This window comes from Xiphophorus maculatus, chromosome 9 (assembly GCF_002775205.1).
Source record: "Xiphophorus maculatus strain JP 163 A chromosome 9, X_maculatus-5.0-male, whole genome shotgun sequence".
NCBI classification, from domain to species: domain Eukaryota; kingdom Metazoa; phylum Chordata; class Actinopteri; order Cyprinodontiformes; family Poeciliidae; genus Xiphophorus; species Xiphophorus maculatus.
The window spans coordinates 25,511,081-25,530,929 of record NC_036451.1 but is presented as its reverse complement, the minus strand read 5'-3'; the positions used below and the strand labels follow the sequence as shown (position 1 = coordinate 25,530,929).

At 42.7% G+C, this 19,849-nt stretch overlaps 1 protein-coding gene across 3 annotated transcripts; it reads right to left on the bottom strand.

The window, feature by feature from the left end:
* Positions 1 to 2,471: 2,471 nt before the first annotated feature.
* bcl6 (B cell CLL/lymphoma 6) lies at positions 2,472 to 18,752 on the bottom strand. 3 transcript variants are annotated; one of them, XM_023339719.1, is made up of 10 exons: positions 18,194 to 18,752; positions 9,877 to 9,969; positions 6,202 to 6,373; positions 5,877 to 6,098; positions 4,834 to 5,790; positions 4,564 to 4,745; positions 4,305 to 4,472; positions 4,092 to 4,222; positions 3,864 to 4,001; positions 2,472 to 3,634 (listed from the first exon to the last, which is right to left on the bottom strand). In XM_023339719.1, the coding sequence occupies exons 1-10, from the start codon at positions 18,222 to 18,224 to the stop codon at positions 3,491 to 3,493; spliced, it is 2,238 nt and encodes a 745-aa protein (XP_023195487.1). In that variant the 5' UTR covers positions 18,225 to 18,752; the 3' UTR covers positions 2,472 to 3,490. The 3 variants fall into 3 exon arrangements, with proteins under 3 accessions (XP_023195487.1, XP_023195488.1, XP_023195489.1); XM_023339720.1 differs by lacking the exon at positions 18,194 to 18,752 and adding an exon at positions 15,651 to 16,142; XM_023339721.1 differs by lacking the exons at positions 9,877 to 9,969; positions 18,194 to 18,752 and adding an exon at positions 8,350 to 8,427.
* Between the last annotated feature and the right edge of the window lie 1,097 nt (positions 18,753 to 19,849).

Here is a 19,849-nt window from a genome sequence, read left to right as displayed (position 1 = left end):
GACCGATGGCTTCACGTTTAAATAGAAAACTTTGGTGGATGGAGGAGTTCATGGGGTCAATCTATGACTTCAATGGAGTAAAGTCAGTGTTTGTTGCGGCGCTTCTCTGATTTTGTCACCTCAAACCATGTTCTTTCCGAAGTCTTCTGCTGTCTTCAGATTCAACCTTCTAAATGTGAACCAGTGTTATTTTTCTCAGAGAGAAGGAGCTTCCTGGAACTCCGTCAAAACAATCCACACTTACTCTGTTTTCTAATCTACGTATTGTACTTCACTTCAATTAGCTTGGTTAAAAACAGAATGGCTTCGTTCACTTCCTCTGCTGCCATTGCTGAAACTACCACCCCTCATACGGGCAGACTACAATTCTAAAACTGCGCAGGAAATCAATGTCACTGTTCAAAACATCACCTGTTCTCTGATTGGTCCAGTAGAAATCCAACCAGAGAAATCGAGCTCAATGAGAGAAATCACTGAAGGGCGATGAGAATCGAGCGAGTAGGAAGACGATGATTAAGAAGGCTAGGTCTGAGTTGCCACTTTTGCTTTTTTTTTATTATTTTTTTTTTTACAGTTTCTCTGACCTCAGTGTGCTGTTACTCTCTTTATTTTTAAGGAAGTATTTTTGGGTCATATACAGGCTGCTGTTGTCCATCCGTTGTCGGGCTCTGCTTATTCTAACACTCAAATTGTTTCTTATTATTTATCCAGATATAGTCCTGCTCAGCATAGCGATGCTAGCAGAAGCCCGTAGAGCTTTTCTTGTTCCACACACGGTCCAACCTCTTGGGATGTTTGCTCTTCGGAAAACTGGCAGCCGAGTCAAATGTTTTCCGTTTGTTATTGATTCTAATAGTTTAAACACGACCCAGCAGACTGACGGTCAGAACCGTTTTGATTAGCAGCTTTAGCCGGCCTCATGCCCTCTTTATGACCCACACTGGCTTTGAGGCTGAAATTTGACACACTGCGTCTAAATTCAGGATCTCTTTTTTTTTTTTTTCCTCAACGTTGTATTTGTTAAACATTTACGTCACTGACATGGAGACCAGCTGGATTTTTACTTTCTTATATGAAGATACATAAACGTTTGGATTAAGAGGATGGATTTATTTTATTTTTTTTCTCTCACATGACTGTAATTCTGCCATTGTTTTCTTCTGTAGCTGTAATTTTTATCTGCTGCTCATTTTAGACGGTTTTATTAGCAGGAAGTAGGCGTATGATGGAAGGTTAGATCTGATATGAGAGGAAGATCTGCAGTTTTCCCACAGTGCTGCATAAAGTTGAGTAACGCAGCAGAGGCTTGGTCCTGGTTCCGGCCCAGTTACACAACATGGACACAGCAGGCAATTCCTAGATTTGAATCGGGGGGATTTGAAAACAAGAAGACAAATTTTTGAATCATTGGTTAAAACATAATCACAGTATATTCTTTTAAATTACATTTCTTTTTATTTCATTGACGTTATACCAAAAGCACCTGTCATTTCCTTTTTGCACCATTAGGGGGCAGCAGACGTTGCACATTAAAATTCAAGGCTTTACATCTTTACATTACTGGATCTACTTTGTATAATTATGTAATTATTTTTGTTTTTGTCAAGCTGTCACAATTAGATTATAAGTAATTATTTAATTTCTAGTGAACCCATGAAAAACGACCGGAAGCGCCCCGCTGTCTTGCCAAGTTCGTTTTCACATTTTTTCCATGTTACAAGATTCAGTGTATTTTATTGGGATTTTTATGTGACAGAAGAACCCCAAACTAATTCATATTAGAAAGTGATTTTTTTTTTTTCAAATATGTGAACGATGTTTTTTCATTTAATGTCTTTTGAAAGATTGGTGTGCATTTTTTTTTTGCCTCAGCCCTCTTTATACTCTGTCATCCCAAATTAAAACCGCATTATGAAGACCAAGAAAAGAAAGGTTAGGGTTTTGAACATCTCTGTTCAAATCATTATTGATCTAAACTATTAGCCTGGAAATGCAGAACTAACTTTATGCTCATTGTAACTCTAGAGGAGCTGCAGAGAAATTATTTGACAATTATTAGTTGTGTTGCAATTCTGCTCTACTTTGTATTATTAAATGACAAAATCCAAATATACTCTACATGTTGAAGACTTTGGTGATAAATTGAAAACAGTCGTTATTGCAGTTTTCTAACCAAAAATGAAAAACTCTGCTTTCAATACATATAAATCCAGTACCTTTATTTTACATTCATACATTTATAACATTGTACAATAATTTTAATGCAGTTAAAAAAAAAGAAACCCAATCCAAAAAAAAAGTCTTGAATTTTTTTACAATGATAAAGTTTCATGTTGTAAGGTTACAGACAAGTATTTAGAAATATATACTTACACACACACACATACTGGGAATTAGGACAAGTGGTGTCCTTGAGTTGTACCTTTAATAGAGCTGGTCTGAACCCTGAAGAGGTCAGCCAGCTTAGAGAAAGGCACATTGAATACACAGTGTATCTACAAACAAACAAACAAAAAAAAAGTCAAATAAAAGCTCAACATCGACACAAGTTTACGGTAGGATCTGGAACAAAGAGCAAGAACTGTAAACTTTCACTTATGAAAAAAAAACAACTAAAATGAACAAAAACCTAAAGTCACATCTATATATAAACACATCTGAAGCAAAAAAAGAGGAAAAAACAAACAAGAAAAACAAAATGAGAACATCTTTCTTTTTTTTTTTTTTGCTTTTTTTTTTTTCTTGGTCATTACAAAGCAGTACCCAGAAATGCAGTTCAAAAAACGCTTAGATTGGCTCTGCCAGCAGAGAGCAATCGCACAGATAGAACACAATATGTCACAATATTTACGTGGTCTGCCCGACAACGGTAAGAAATACCTCATGCACGAAACTGTCAGACAGCAGCAGCCGTCCGATACGTTTTCCATCCAATCCCAATGCGCCCCACCCATCCTGCCTGTTACGCCTACGTGTCTGTACATACGCTTAAAAATGTCTAGACAAATTTATATAGCCACAAAGCCTGTTTATTTATTTTGTCTTAAAATATATGTACCACCTGTCAAAATTGTCAATACTTTCAGAAAAGTAAGTTCTCTGATATAAAATACTGTATTTTCCCCCCCAAAAAACAACACATTGTTTACATTTCATCCTTCTCAAGAAAATAAAGCTTTATATACGTACCTTCAAATCTGAAAAACACTCCCAACATACATATATATATTTATATAATTAGATCTATAAAGAAATCATAAAGTGACTAAGATACCATAAGTGGCTCTAGCATCACATGTAGTGGAAACCCGTTTAGAATGGCAGACGCGGCCAATTGAATTGTCTCAATAACACAGTGTGGCACTACTATTTTGGATGATTGTACAAGTTTGTAGGAGGGTGGGGGTCGTTAAATGCCAGGGTCAAGACTGCCTCCAAGGTAACCGTTTGGTTTTTTTTGTTTGTTTTTGTCCCCCTCTTTTAGCTTAGCCTAGCATGCCTTTGTCAGGTCGGTAGGTATTTCTGCTGTGGACATGCGGTACTGGATCTTGGTGTTGGTGATGGCGCCGTGCTTCTGTCGGAGATGCAGCCGCAGCTGGCTCTTGTGGCGGAAGTGCAAGTTGCATTTTTCACACTGAAACGAAAATAAATATTTTAAAATACGCTTCGACATATACGTCCCCAACCCTCAGGAAAGTGCATCGTAGTACATGCTGTTAATTGATGTGTTTATCAACAAAAAAATGGTCAACTTTTAGTTTTGATGCTTGTAATGATGGTTTCTATTGAATGATTGGCTATTTGACCTGCCAATGAGAGCCAATCAAGTGAGAATTGGATGGAATCTCTTCTAATCAACCTACATGGTAGGGTTTCTCTCCGGTGTGGATGCGCAGGTGGCTTTTCAGCGTCTGCAGGTGACGGAAGCGTGTTCCGCAGATCTCACATGGGTATGGCTTCTCACCGGTGTGGATCAACACATGGGCACGAAGATGAGCGACCTGAAACAGGAACCCCAAATAAAATGACTGATTCAAATGTTTCAACAGCTTTTAAAGCACAACTTTGTACCGGTTCAGCCTTGGACTTACCTGTACAAAACGAGCTCCACACGTCTCACATTTGTATGGCTTCTCCCCTGAGTGGATGCGAGTGTGAGTCTTGAGGTTAGCTGGTCTGTTAAACTGAGCACCACAGATGTTACAGCGATACGGCTTCTCTCCTGAAAAGAAAGAAATCGGTTTAGACTTCAATGACAAAGACTTAAAAGATAAAAACGAGAGATCTTCGTTTTAGTTCAGCACCTGTGTGGACAGTCTTGTGGCTGGCGAGGTTGCCCTTGTAGCGGAAAGCGGCCTGACAGCGGTCACACTTGTATGGCTTGTCGCTGTGGACTTGAAGCATGTGCTGTTTCAGGGCTTCGTCGTCGGCAAACTTGGAGTCGCATTCGTTACAGAAGAACGTACCGTTTTCTGCTTGGTGGAGGGGAGAGAAATCGGATTTCGTTAATGGATGATGCCGGATACAAGCATTTCTAATCCAAACTTGAAACCATGTACTCACCACAACTGGAGTCTGAATACTCTGAGTGGAGCTCCGTCATGTCTTCGGAGAGGCGTGACCTGGGGTTGTTGGGACAGACGTTGGAGTGTTGGGGGGACTGAGAGCCGCAGGTGGAGCAGCCGAGGCGGTTCAGGTAGTGGGGAGGGTGGGTGTCGCCGTTCCTCAGTGACCCCTCGAGCGCACTGGGAGAGAAAAGATAAAAACAAACACTCAAGACTTCCATCATCCACAAGATGAAGTTTCTTAAACGTGCATCTTAAAGGCCCTCACTTGTTGATGATGTTGTTGAGACGGCTGGCCTGTGGCACAGGTAGGTCCTCGCCGTGGTCGCTGCTCTTACTCGTGGCTTGAGCGTCAAGGCTCTCGGAGTCGCCAGGGTGGATGTAGGGCTGCAGGCTGAGGCGCTGCGGGGAGCGGAGCCCGGGATCCCTCAGCCCTGCCTCGTCATCTTTCGCGCTTTGGTTCAGCACGATAAACTTGTACTTCTTCCAGTTGCGAGCCTTAGGGTCTGGCGTACCTTGCGTCACTTGGCCTCCGCCAATGTGGGAGAGGCCGGCGTTCTTGCTGCTGCTGGACTCTGTCGGGGAGTTGGGCTGGCAGTCTGATTTGAGGGGACTCTGAGGGCTGCTCATGAGACTCTTGCGCCCGGCAGAGATTCCCAAAGGATAGTGCTGATGGATGAGGTCGTCCTCTGCCTGTGAACCATGCTCTTTGCTCAAGTCTTTCTGGTGCTCAAGGGTCAACACAGGGAATGTGCGCTTTCTTGAGCTGAGGCCAATGAGCTGGCCCTCGTGCCCCTCCTTCCTAATCTCATCGTCTCTTCCTATTTCTCTGGAAGCAAAGGTGGTTGAGTGAATAATGCCAGAGGAGCCGGTACCAAGAGCTCTGGCGTAGTCTGCCCTGATGCCATTGACGCTGTCGTGAGGAGGACAGTGTTTGTGGTGGATCCCGCTCTTTGAGAGGTCAGCGAAAGCGTTTTTGGCATCAGTCAGCTTACAGAGCGAGAAAGGGAATCCCGGCATGGGAAACTGCCCGTAGAGGTGGTAGTTACTGGGGGTGCTGACGCTGCTGAACATGTTTGTGCCATAGGGCCTTCCGTCCCTGAACGGAGCCAGGCGGCTGTGCAGGCTGTCAACAATATCATGGGGTCGATACGCGTGGACGTCCTGAGGCAACACCAACGGACTGACCAGAAACTCATCTCTGGGCAGCTTGGCAGTCGGATCACTGTGCAGGGAAAGAGAGAGGGGTTATGAACACACAGACACTGATAATCACGGCTTTACACAAGAGATCTGACGGATTCCACCGACCTGGATTTGATAAATCTGTGGCAAGTGTCCACGACGTGGTCCATCTGCAGATAGATGGCCGTATTCATGATGGACATGATGAGACTTTCCTTTAGTGTGAGACGGGAAGTGTACATGAACTCCAGCAATATGGCAAAGCCCTCTGGGTCCACCTTTGGGTCCAGACTGATGGCGTTAAGGTTGCACTTGTGGGAGTCAGTGAAGATGGTGTAAAACAGCCCACTGTGTGCATGAATGGAGGGGGGGGGGGGGGAGAAGGGTTAGATTTAAACCAAGAGTATAAAGAAAACGTGTGCTTTAAAATTTAAGAATAAACACAGCACACCTGCAAGCCATGAGAACAGTCTTGTGTGCACGAAACTGCTGTCTGTTGACCAGGATGGTAACATCTGTGAGGATGTCCCTGCTGCGCAGCCGGTTCAGATTAAGGAGGACATCACTGGCGTGGCGCGTGAACTGTATGCAGCTGTCTGCTGCACAAGCCATTTTGTCAAGTTCTGCCAACAAAATAAAAAAAAAAGACATTTTTTTTGTTGCTTTTTTTGCTCTTGTAAAACGATCAAACTCGTCAGTTTACTCCGTTCCACACAGACTCCACTGGTTTTAAGACTAAATTCTAGGATCTGACTTTGGATAAATGAGCTGTACTCAACTTATTTAATATCCACACACAAAAAAAAGAGATGGTCAGATCAGAAACAGACGATGTCGCCAGAAGGCGGCGCCATTTATTAAAACAACATTTGGATATTTTAATTTCTGCTTTTAGAATAATTTCTCTCCTCCTCACTTTCTCTCGGAAACACTCCGAAAGCTTAACATGAAGTTCAAGATCAATTATTCAGCAGATAAATAAACTGCAGCAAACTGCAGGAGAAAAATGGCTACAACATAAATGGGCAAAAATTAATAATAATTAGCTGCTGTTTTTTTTTAATGTGGGTCTAAAGTCTAGACTAATTTAAATATCAGCGTTATTCAAATGAACAGCATATCAATATCTTAGAGCACGTCTCAACTTAAACCGGAGCGAAAGAAAGTTTTCAGTGCGCGTTTCATTTTTTTACAGCCGGATTATAAAGTAGGGGAAATAATTCCCACAAACAGATTTTCTTTTATCAGCATGAAAAAAAAGTCTGAATTTAAATCGTGAGATTTTAACGCCCTGATGAAGGTAAAACTACGCGGTGCAGCTTGTAACATCACATCAGTTTGTTGGTGTTTTAAAGTCCGCTCAAAACGCTCCTGGTGCATTTTTGGGTCAACGGTTTTTCTCAAACCAGGGGCAGAAAACACCAGAAATATTCAAACTGGCTTTGAAGCTTGCATGGGGATTTATGACGGTGTCATTAAGTCAAGTGTCAGAAGTGGAGCGTGTAACTGGACTCGTCCGTAAATAGAAGCAGGACTGCACAGACAGACCAATTGGGGAATAAAATCAAATCATACAGATACATTAGTTTCACTACTGGCACGGACACCTGAAGTCCGTAACTGCGTCGGTTAAATTTAAATAATTCACATTTTAGTCAGCAAACTTTTTTTTTTTCGTTTGTTTTACTTTCGTCACGCTTCTCGTTAAATCGAGCAAAAAGTCTTCAGCCCATAAACGAAACTCCGGCTCTCCCAGCGCAGAGCTCTGACTGACTCTCCCCTTCGGAGTGACACATTAAACTTGTCAAACAGCGTGCTGTCACAGTGGAACAAAAAATAAGAGACAACTTGTAGCTTCTACCGCGGAAAAACACACACACACACACACTCTCACCCCTACACACACACACACACACACATCAACAGTAACATTTCCGCTGCAGTGTTACGGTAACAGGGGGATTTGTTCTGGGCAGCCCTTTGCGCTCCATTAGAGCAAATTACCGCGGCTGCTGCGCACCAGAAACAACATAGATGCACAACCCGAACGTGCGGTTGCCACGCTGTCTGCGAAGTTCGCGTGACAGCGCTCGCCGCCGTTCCTCTGTGTTTTGACACTTGAACGAACAAAGTGGGGATTTAATCACAGGCACCCCGAGCACCGTGCGCTGCGAGCCGCACTCAGCGCTCCATTTTCCTCCGATGTTGCTCCCTCAAACCAGCGCGTCATCACTCTGCTTTACAGCACCGCCGAGTGTGACAGCCGACAACCGCTGGAGACTGCCGTCCGCCCGCCCGCCGCTTCCAGACGGACCGACCGGCCGGCCGGCCGAGCCGGTCTGCCAGAGACGGAGAGAGCGGCGCTCCGGCTGTCACACACAGCCGCAGCAGCAGCCGCCGCTTTCTCCCTCTCCGGAGTTTCCACTGTTCGCACTCTGACACAGCCACACGCAGCCCCGGCCGGCTTCACAAAACACACAAGCAGACACAAAACCGGACAAACGTCTAAAAACATAAACAAAAAACACAAGCAGATAAAAACTTCGCGCCACATTAAATGAAAAAAAAAAAATAAAAAAAATGGAATTTAAAAAATCACCTGGTAGCGCTTTCCTAGAAACTTCTTGCATCACCACTTCTAAGAACCCCTGTTCTAAGAATCAGAGGAGCACAATTCTCGGAATTTGAGCCTGAGACCGTACCACTCTGCCGGCGCAGGGGAGAGACACTTTTTTCTAAAGTTTTCAAAACCAGCTCGTTTCAAAGCGCTGCTTCAAACGCGAACGGCGCCTGGCGATTTTTAGAGCGGAAATATATTTCAATACTCGTTCAAACGAGCAATAAAATGCGTGTAATTGTCGAAAATAACGAAGTTATTCGCTTCCCGGGGTCCGGAATCCCCCTGCTTTTGGTTCAGCCCGCGCAGTCACAGGACGGCGAGCTGGCGACGTCACCGGCTCGAGAAAACCAGCCCCCGAAATTCTCAGAACTAATTTATATTCCGTGACTTGAACAGCGCACCGTGCCGCTGCCTTCCGTCGCATTTAACACACATACAGTCCATACATGAGCTGCGCAGAGACAGAGCTCTGAATTAGGTCCGTGCGGACAGGTCGATGTCTCTGCCTTGCTTTTGGGGCTCTTATCAGTTTGTAGGCGCATTTCCCTGCGGGTATGTTAACTTCATGCCGTCGGTGGGGAAGGTTTTTGGGGGGGAGAGCTTTAATAGACTGATATTTCCTCTGTAATGCATCGAGTCGGTGCAGCGGTCGGATGGGATTGTTTTTTTTCTCAGCGCACGGTTTGAACTGGCTCTTTAGCTCAGCTATATGTTGTTGTTTTTTTCCCTCATCTCTGCTTATAACTGTTCGGTAACTGTCTGTAACCTTTGGCTGACTGTTGTTTTTTTTATAGAACTTTAGGCTCTTTGCTGTACGGGGTTTTGTCTGCATAGTAAAGCAAACTTGTTGCATTTCTGTAATTGCATTGCAATAGGAAAACTTAAGGCTTGGGAGTCCAGAGTAGAGCACGCATGCAGCTCCTGGTTATAAATAAGTTAATGTTTAAAACGCTCTGGGACATGTTGTCAACATTGTAAAAAAAAAAAAAGTAATGTCAAGGTCAGGAGAGTGTTGTTTTGCGGGCTACAGCCTACTGTTGCTCAGTCTGGATTGACTTCTGTTTCTTTTTGACTGGATTCATTTGATAGATGAGGAGAAATTACAAAAAAAAAAGAGAACAATCTGGAAAATGAACAGTGCATTGCTTTGTTATTTTAATGTGCATGTGAACTCTGCATCATTTTAAAAGAATAAAACTGCTCCTTTGTTTTTTCCACCTCTCTTTTGCAGCCATGTGGTGTTTGTTGTGTTGATCCATTTCCTGTCTGCGACCATCACCAGCCAGGCGCTCGCATGCAATTAAAGGCATCTAGGACAAGCCTGAACTCTGTGGGTTTTGTTTTCATCCCTGCGCAGAAGGCAGGCCTGGTGTGAAGTTGAGCATCGTTTACAGGCTTTCATAGGCGAGCCTCCGAATCTCGGTTACGAGATGTAAAACGGGCAACGCGTTAGAAGTTGCGTTCGTCTCGCAACATGTGGGCACACATTTACTGTCAGTGACTCACCTTGGAAGCCTTGCTTGTGGTGATTCCAAACCACGGATTCGCCGTCTTTTCTCATCCCGTTCACTCCTTGGCAGAGGAGGAGCATTTGCTGGGCTTGGGAGAGTAAAAAAAAAAAGATATATATATAAAAAAACTTTGTTAATTTATGTAGGACATAAAAAAACTGAAATGATGAATAGTTGTTTTAAGACTTATAAAATATGATTTTACTCTTAAAGAAACAGGACATATTTGTGGATATAGTTGAGTTAAATAGTGGTGGCCCCAGGACATTTTTATAGGGATGGCCAGAGAGGGCCGGTAAAATTTTAGAGTGCCACAACTAAACAACAAAAAAAGACATAAATATTTAAAACTTTATGCATGCACTGATTGTGTTTTTACATTTATGTCTTTATTGAAGAAAATGACTCTGTATGCCTTTTATATAAATTGATGATGATTTTCTTTGGGTGTCAGGGGGGTGACCAGCCTTTCTCCAAAGGTGCCCATGGCCCGCCTGCCCAGCCCCCTGTTGAAGTTGCAGCTGCAACTTTAGCTCAGAATTAGTGTGTAAACTGACTGAAAGTAAATTACTGTTATCACGTGGGTTGATATACAGTAGATAAATGTGTAAAAGTATCAGAGAAAGGAGAAAAAAAAGAACTAAAATGTTAGAGACATTTTAATGTATTATTTAAAGTCAGGGAGCAACAACACTAGCACGCATTGATTGTTACAGTTAAATAATAATCTATAAAACTAATTGTTTTAAATTGAACACAAACTTGAGCAAAAAATGTAGAACGAGCAACTGCTACATGTGCTCAAGTGCCTCTACACCAGAGGGAACCAGCATTGCCTTTTAGTTTTCACACCCTGACCTTTTTGTGTTTTCTGCAACCGGACATATTTTCAAAGAGCAACATTTGAAAGCACAAGGCGGCTTTCTTTCAGCCAGCTGAGCACCAGTCTGCAGCGGCAAGTAGGGAAGGGGCAGCACCTGCAGGCACAGATGATCTCTGGAAGTTTCCCAGAGGTCTCATTTTATGGACTTTGAAACCAGCAGTAAGAGGGAACGTTTTCCGATTGAAGACTTTCCTCCCTTCAGAAACCTTTAAAGACTTTCTAAAAGTAAGTTCTATTATTTTGAGCATGAAACAAAAAAAAAAAAGCCACGTTTTTAATGTTTTTGATGAGATTTAAACAACTTTGACTTGGTGGGGTCTGAGATTAATGTTGCCCCCAACAGTCTGTGCTCCTGTTTTTTATTCTTGCCTTTCTTTTTTCCCCCAACTTATTGTACAGCAACACACCCTCCTTCCCTCTCTCTCTCTTTCCCACTTCAGCAAGAGTGACATCTCCCAGCGGAGTGCCCGAGCATCCGCCCATTTGCAGCCGGAATCCCTCCAAAAAATAACAGCAACAAAAAAAGAAACACTTCAGGTGTTCACGAACCATTGCGAGACTGGTGGTGGTGGGGAAGTAGGGAGGGCGAGAAAGTCTCCAAAAATAATTAAGACGGACGCCTTTTTTTTTTTTGTTTGTTTTACAGCAATCTCCGATTCAGCACTGCCAAATAAAGACGGCGCGGAGCTCCAAACAAAGAGCAGCGTCAACTTTATTTCAATCCACTTGGGGGACGTTTGAGGCGCTCCGGCGCGGTTTATGCATAATGCACGGCCATAAACCATCCAGGAGTTAGGAGGGAGACGTGTAATTTACCAAGGCCTCATGCTGTGCCCCCGCTATACGGGGATGAGATAATTACCGCAAATCCTTGGCAAACTTTTTACTCCACCAATTTCTTTTTTTCCTAAAGAAAAAAAAAAAACCAGTAATAATAAATGACCCACTTAGAGAGGGGCAGATCAATGTGCCCCCGTCTGAACCCTCCGTGTTATCAAACTGCGCCGGTTAATCCTAATTGTCTCCGTTCAGGCTGCAGAATTGAACATTGTTCTGTTTGACGGCGTTCAGAAATCAAGCTCACCAGCTGAATTCATTTTAACGAAAATAATAATAATATTACTATTAATAATAATAGTGTGAATCGCTGTCAATCCAGTCGGTGCGCCGCAGGGTCACCGACCAGAAGTGCCCACTGACAAAAGCCCGAGGCCCGGAGGTTGCCTCACTTTCCCTCCTCCCTCCTCTTCATAAATTGCACTTTTTTTTTTGTCTCGTTTCACAGCAAATTTCTGCCAACTTCAGTGTTCATTGTCAGCAAAGATGAGTGCAGAGTTTTGTTCTGAGAGGCATGATGCAACCGCGCTGTAACACCAAACAGATAATGCTGTTAGCTACAGAGGTCTTTTTAGTTCCTTTCTTTAAAAGATTTTCTTTTTATATTGTTAAGTTTCACTTTTTTTTGCCCCCTTCCCCCTTCCCTTTCTTGTTTTTTTTCCCTTCTCTCTCTCTTCACTCGCATGTAAGCTCGTCTTTCTGCGCGGCGGATGCGTGGAAACCATCACAAGGAGATTTGCATTCATATCATTTCACCTTGATCGTCTGTTTAAAGGCGTCACAGGAAAACCTACTGTACATGCGCACATCATTTATAAAACAGGTAAAAGAGATTGAGATGTTAAAAAAAAAAGAATGATGTATGTGGTGGAGGAGGAGGGTGACTTCAAAAGACTTTCTGTGCAGCAGTGAATTTCTTTTGGAGGTTTGCCTCATGCTTTTTAAAAAAGATTTTTTATATTAATTAACACAGACGACTTCTATTCTGACGGGCAATCAAGCCCTCCCTGCAACAAAGCTGCTGCGTGTCTCCATGTTGAAAGCTGTCTTTCATCCCGTCTGACAAGGTTAAACACAAACATGAGGAGAAGCTGCTTTTTTTCTTTCTTTTTTTTAAAAAAAAGTTTGAAGGATCTCACAGTCGGGTTCGGATTGTTCTTGCTTCATAAACTGGGCCAGACTTTAGAAAGGGCAGTAGCCCGGGGCGCAAACAACAGGGGGAGGGCGGCAAACTAATTTTTTGTGTATAGTGTGCATGTTCATATTAGAGACGCACTGATCCTGATACTAATATGTATTGGTCTTCATATTGGAAAGAAAATATTAGTTGGCCGTTTTATTTACATGTTTGACCAAGGTGGTCAATGTGCTTTTGTCAGTTTCAATTTGGTGCTATAATCCTAATTGCACTGCCTGAACAACTTAAAGTCGTTTTTACATGTTTGACCAAGATTGTGAAGATATTGGTGTATTTAACTGTGCTGTACTGGTGCAGAGTTATCACTTAAATTTGTAATTGAGTACATTTACGTTTTTTTAAAAATTACGCGTTTTAAAACAATTCGACACTGTTTCTGTGTCGGATCGGTATCGGCCGATGTTAAACCTCAGATATCGGCATCGGAAGTGAAAAAAGTTGATCGGTGCATCCCTGGTTCATATTAAAGTCACGGGCTCGTTTTGCATCTGGGGTTTTTTGTAAAACATTGGATTGTTTTATTAATTGAAACTACCCTCAAATATTTGGAAATTACCTATCCAACATGGTCCCAAAATGATGCCACACATTTTAAGCCAACCATACATCAACTTGTAAATGCAACAATACAGACCTACCTATAGTTCAGTAATTTGCCTAAGTAAAAAAAAAAAAATATATATATATATATACAGTATATACGTATATAGAGTATATATACACCAGCAAATCTGGTTCCAGCCCAGGGGCCTTTATTCTTCTCAATCCGTCCTTGTTCATATAAATATATATATTTTAGCACTTCTGGACAACGAGTGTCTATTGGTTCCTTCAAAAACGCGCTCTTAAAAAGTAACTTTGCAGAAAGTTTTCTGCAGCGCTTTGGCGATTCACCTTGAGATTCGTTTGCTTTGCTCCTCCAAGCAAACAACTCTGAGCGCATTGAGAGCCGAGGTGTGTGATGGCGTTGGGTGTTTGGTGGGCTGGAATTTCAATTTTAGTCAAATCAAAGCCTGTATATTCCGGACTTCCTCTCAAGGCCATCTGAGAGGAGGCCCAGAATGAACTCTGCAGATCCGAACTCGGTGGAATCTTCCACGCATACCGGCGTGCCACCTGCTGCACGGTGGCTCAGATTCCTCCAGCAAACGCAGGAATGAGACTGACAACGTGCGCAAATAATGGGTGCCATCGTTAAATCTTTACTGTGTTTTCTCCAGAGCAGCAGGTCTGAGCGGCTGAAATTTGGGAGATTACTTCCAAAGCTTTGCCTCCGTATATTCAGAGGTATTCTGTCTTAGACGGGACGCCCCGGAGCGGGCGCTCAGATAGCCAACAGGTGGCTCTTATTACTCCGCACCACCCTGGATAATGATCCAATAGGAACCATGTGCCTGAATCACTCCACCTTCTCCTCATCGCTGCCCCACCAGTTAGGTGTCGAGCTGTGGATCTCGATGGGCTGGCTGTGAGAGCAGCTTTTCTTTGTGTCAGTTTTATCTTCCTTTTTTTCTTTTATTTAACTCAAACTGCACAGGAGGAGATTCCCCAAGAGTTCATACTCCAAAGCTTTAAAATTAACGCTTACTACATCATGAAAAACAGTCTCTTAAGGATTTATTTTATTACAAAATAATTTTTGTTTTTACAGTTACCATCTTATCTTCCTTATTAGGCATGTCATAGTTACTGGTACCAAGAATTAACTTTTTTTTTTTTTTTTTGAGAAATTTCTGATTTAAAATCGTAAAATTTTCAGGCTCAATGTTTTTACATTTGAAAACTGCTTTTAATGAGATGGAACTACCCGAGTGACCAGCGTTTTCCTGACTGCATGGAACGTAAGATAGTAGGGTTGGGCGATTACAGAAGTAAAATATTAGAAATATTTTGTGGTACTATCACAATAACAATGAAAGTTATGACAGCAGGTAATATTTAGGTAATTACATGGCTCCACAAACACAAATAGTCTCATTTGTGATATGCGTCTTTGGGACAACAGTCGCAATAATAAGTGCGATTTGTTCCACTAAACTGCACACGGTAACTGCATTTAATGAGATACTGACGATTATTGATATTTTCATTGAAAATACAGTGGAGAAAACAGCATAACTATTAGCATAACTATTTTCTCCATTAGACAGTTTTGGGGGTGTTTAAAAATCATCTGTTGTAATTTATTGCACCAACAATTACACAAAATTATCAAAAGAAATTTACCACAATAAGCAATACGATAAATGTCCTACAGATGGTCCCTCCATTACAATCTAGTTTACAAAAAAAGGCAAATCTGTCAGTTTGGACATATTTTCAGAAAGCCAATAACGGTTCTAAAACTACAGTTTCTACGAGTAACATGTCTGTAATGCAGCTGGCTGCAAATTAGTTCACTGAGCAGCTAACTCTACCTCCTCGTCATCTATAACTGATTTATTTATCTACCTTTTTATCTACATCTTCGTCTGCTTCTTGTTGTTTTCCGTTTTATTTTCGTCTGCTGACTCAGGTGGATCATTTCTAGTGTGCCTCTCTTGTGGTTTTATGTCTGTCCGCCTATTTTTAACCTCTGTAAAGCCCCTTTGTGTTGCACTCGGCTGTATGAAAACCGCTCCGTAAATAAAGTTTGAGTTGTTTCCGCTACTCTACAAATAGAATAGCAACAATTTCTGATATTCTGCTCAATAAGCATGCAAGAACTACTAAATGTAATAGGTGACCATGCTGTATTTCTAAATACCAAAATGACAATAAATGACTGTTAAATGTTTCATGTTAGCAGACAACAGAATAATTTGTACTTTTGTTTCAAATTACAGTAATTAGATCAATACATTATTACTACCATTTTCGACGTGAATACCATGAAATCATCCGTGACGAATCTCTTAGGTGAAGAGAGAAAGCTGATGCAGAAACCGGACCCGCCGGTCACCCAGAACCCAGTTCTAGTTTGCCGTTCGAACTGTTTAGGTAACACAGGTAACACAGGTAACTTCCAGGGTGTATTTCCATGGAAGCGTTGGAAACTTCCACCGTCTCTCTTAAGTGCGTCGTGATGTAAGCGGTGAAAACTCAAAGCTGCCCAACCGGTTTTGAATTCTTTCTCGCCACACTTGGTGTGTTTGAAGAGATTCCCACACAGACGCGCTCCTGGCGGTATTCTGTTGTCATTCCTCCTTTTAACAGTCGCAGCTCTTCCCAACCCTCTCCCCTCCACACCCCGATTCTTCCCCTGCGCTCGGTCACACCGTGGCCCAGTTTTGATTTCAGCCGCATCAAATTCTCCCACATTACGAACCGCGCGCTGCAAGGTCAGAGCGGCTGGCTGAGGCGAACGCTAACGGCTGGGGCTGGTCTGTACGTGTGTGTGTGTGTGGCGGGGGGTGAGGGGGTGGGGTCTGGGGAGGGGTGGTTGAACAGGAACTGCACACACCTAGCTGTAGGCCACGGTTCAACAAAGCAGCAACAGTGCACTCAGCGCTCCGTCTCTGTGCCACGGGGGGGAAAAAGGAAAAAAAAAAAAAAAAAAAAAACTAAAATATGAATGCAGTCCTGGATAGAGAGCACTGTTAATTTATTTTTCATCTGCATTTTTAATCACCCCGCCGTTCAGACACGGGGAGGTCAGCCTCTTCCTCGGCTTTCCGAGCTCTCTGTCAGAAAAAGTCCGCGCCCTCGCGCTTCCGACCATATTCCTGTGCATCAAACCGTCTCGACCCGCCTGTGGTATGTAGGTGTGTTTTCATGTCGGCCCCTTTGCTGCTTCCCCTGCAGCCAAAGCGGTAAAATGGATTTAAATCCCAACATGGAAACGTGGGATTTGGTGAGGGATGAAAGCGCTCTGACCAAGACTCCAGAAGTCTAAATAAATAAATGAGTAAATTACAAGAAAAAAAAGTGCATTTGTGGTAGATAGATGGAGAAGGATTCAAAAAAGGGGAAAGTTCAAGATTTTATTTGAAAAAATATGCAAACATATGCATAATGTTTTACCTGCATATTTAAATTTGAATTAATTTGAAAACAAAAATTACGTTTGGTCTTAAAATCCTTTTTTTCCTCTTCCAAAACCTGAGCTGTTACTTAATTTAATTCACAAAAATCACAAACAATCCTAAGTTTTTTTATGCATCCCGCAAAAAAAAAAAAAAACACCCACAGCTTGTATTTACCAGAGATAATTCAACCCAACTAACCATCGTGCCTCATTAAGTTGCATTTTTTTAAATTTATTTTTTGCCATGAAATGATTCTCTGACTGAACTCCAGTCACATCATCGCTCTGTGCTTTCGTTTAAAAAAAAAAAAAAAAAAAGCATCTCTGCAGCCTAGGAAGTTGCAGGTGGAAGTTCAGCACCTTCACGTTTACTTGCAGAGAGACACTTTTTTTCTTTTGATGCTGCACTTTGGGAGGGGGGGGGAGGAAAAAAAGTTCCACATACTCGAGACCACAAGCAAAAGTAGAGCAAGTGGATTTCAACTAAAGAAATTTCCAACCAAAGCGTGGGGTCACGTTGTGCATTTAACAACATTTACAGTAATCTGTTGGGTTTTTCTTTTAGCTAGTCTTTCATAAAGTCCTCTGATGGTAAAGTAAAAAAACAACAAAAGTTTCTTATTGAAACCACTCACCTTTTGAAATCAGTGCCTCCAGTGAACCAGGGGAGAAAGCGCTTGTGATGTAAAGGCGACACGAAAATCCAAAGTGAATCAAATAGTTCTCTCAAATTGCTCATATCTCATGGTGGCGGGTGTTTAAAAAAAAAAAACCCTCCTATTTACATGTGTGTGTGTTTTTTTTTTTTTTTAAATGCAGTAGATAAAAGAAGTGGGGGCCATTATTTTAGCGGATGCACCGTTCCCATTTGCTTATCAGATGTCAGTTGATTTATCACACTTGTGCCTGCTGTACGTGCCTCGGCCGCTTTGCATGCCTGCGAATTGGGACTGAATGAGCGATTGAGCGATTACATCTCTCGGATTGGGTGACCGACGTAAAAGTTGTATGGAAATTCTACAGATTTATCAACGCAGGTGTTGGCAGGCGAGTGTTCGTGGCCTTTGCATGCAGTGGGTGTTGGGTTTGGCTGCTGCTCAGGTGTGAGCTCCTTACTATAAATTTAAGTTGTTTAGGGATGAGCTTATTTCGGAAACAAATAAACAAAACAAAGTCTCCAACTGGGGAAAAAATAAACAAGAGGGCATTGATACTGGAATGAAAAATGTATTCCGTGAAGCATGCTTTTTATATACAGAGTGATATTTATTTCTCTGCAAAAGCCTACGTGGGTTTAACGGAAACTGAGTGAGCTTCGTTCACTAATTCCTGCCGCTTTCAGTTGTCAGTCTAACTTATAATTAACGAGCCTAAGTTGGTCGTCTCACCTTTTTTCTGCTGGAACGCGTTGGGCATCATGAGATCTCCCGGGAATCAGGTCGTCGATTCAAGAAGCGAAGGGACCTCTCATGGGGTTGGAGGGGTTTTCCACCAGATCTTTTATCTGTCTGATGAGGAGCTAGACGATCCAAGACGCAGGCGGGGTGCAGAGAGAGAGAGAGAGAAAGAGAGAGAGAGACGGAGGGTCTGACTGATGTGAAGTCGGAGATGGAGCCGCTCTTCACTGAAAGAGCTGCGTCTGGCGGCGGCGGCGACAACGGAGCCTCTAAGCGTCTGTCCTCGCTGAGCAGGATGGGAGCGCTTTTGGATGATGAAGAAGAAGAAGAAGAAGGCGGGCACGGCGCGGTGCGGCAAGCCGGGCTGAAGTGAGTCGAAGTGACTGAGCGCGCCTCACGTTAGAGAAAACGGTCCACAGGGCATCTGTCTGGCTCTCTGAGCTGATAGGCCGTCTGCGCTCTAGCGTTCGCTGATTGTAGCATTCGCTTTTCCACGAATGCTGGAAAAAAAAGAAAAAAAAAAACGTGGGACAGGCTCAGTTTGGGAAAAAAAAAGGAGAGAGATTAAACAGCCTGAAAAAAAATAATCCCGTTTTTTTTTTTCCCCTATACAGACTTCATTTGAATGTAGACTCTAAAATCCCATTAAGCCACAGGAGCTCAAACCGGGGGAGAAGCGCTGCCTTGAACATGGAGGAACTTTTGGAGCTCGTGCCATCTGCCAGATCACAGGGTCTCGTCTGCAGAAACCAGCCATTGTTTTCTAAACAGGAGTTTCATACAGCAAATATTTCAGTGTCCCGGAGCATTAATCTACCTAAGCTTATCTCAATCCATGGAACTAGATATTGCTCTTTATAACTTGTGTGATGGAGAGGAGGAGGATGGGGAGGGGGTGAGTTGTTGTTGCATCACACCAACTGTCACTTCAACATGCCACAGCCAATAGGAAGGTCAGCCGTGTTGCTGCTGGAGAGGAAATTAGGGGGTAAATCCTCACTACGTTAAATGAATATTCTGGAGGGGGGAGAGAAAAGAAGCTAACACTGTTAAATTCCCGTGGCGGTAATGAACGTGCACAGAGAAAATCAGCGAGTCACGGGAATCGCCGTGTTTCCGACCCGACCGGTGCTCACCTGAGACTGGTTGGTCAAATATGTCAACATTTACCAGGTTATGCTAACCAAAACGCTCTTCTGTGCGGAGGTTGTTACTGATGGAAGGGGGTATTGACCCTTTGCATGTGACTCTATAGAAAACCATCATGGCCCACTCGGTCATGATGGACATCAAAACAACCTAGGTGCACGTCAACTCCTGTAAAGCTAGTGAAAAGAAACCCACAGAGTTGGTGGCATAATGTTGCTTTTATTTAGTTGATTTCTCCATAAAAATAATCATAGGTTGCTGCATGGTCGGCTGCAAAAACAGACAAGAATCTAAACCAAACTTTAGTTTCGTTTTATCCTAAACCTTTTGATGAGAACCAAAGACCTGTCGAGAGTAGCTGTCAGTCGTTTGGACTGTCAAATTGCCCATTGCAGCAAACAGTTTTTACAAACTAAGAAGATTAATGTACACATACTATATAAGTAGCTTAGTAAAATACAATCAACTGCATTATGAGTTTAGGGAACACACCTGAAC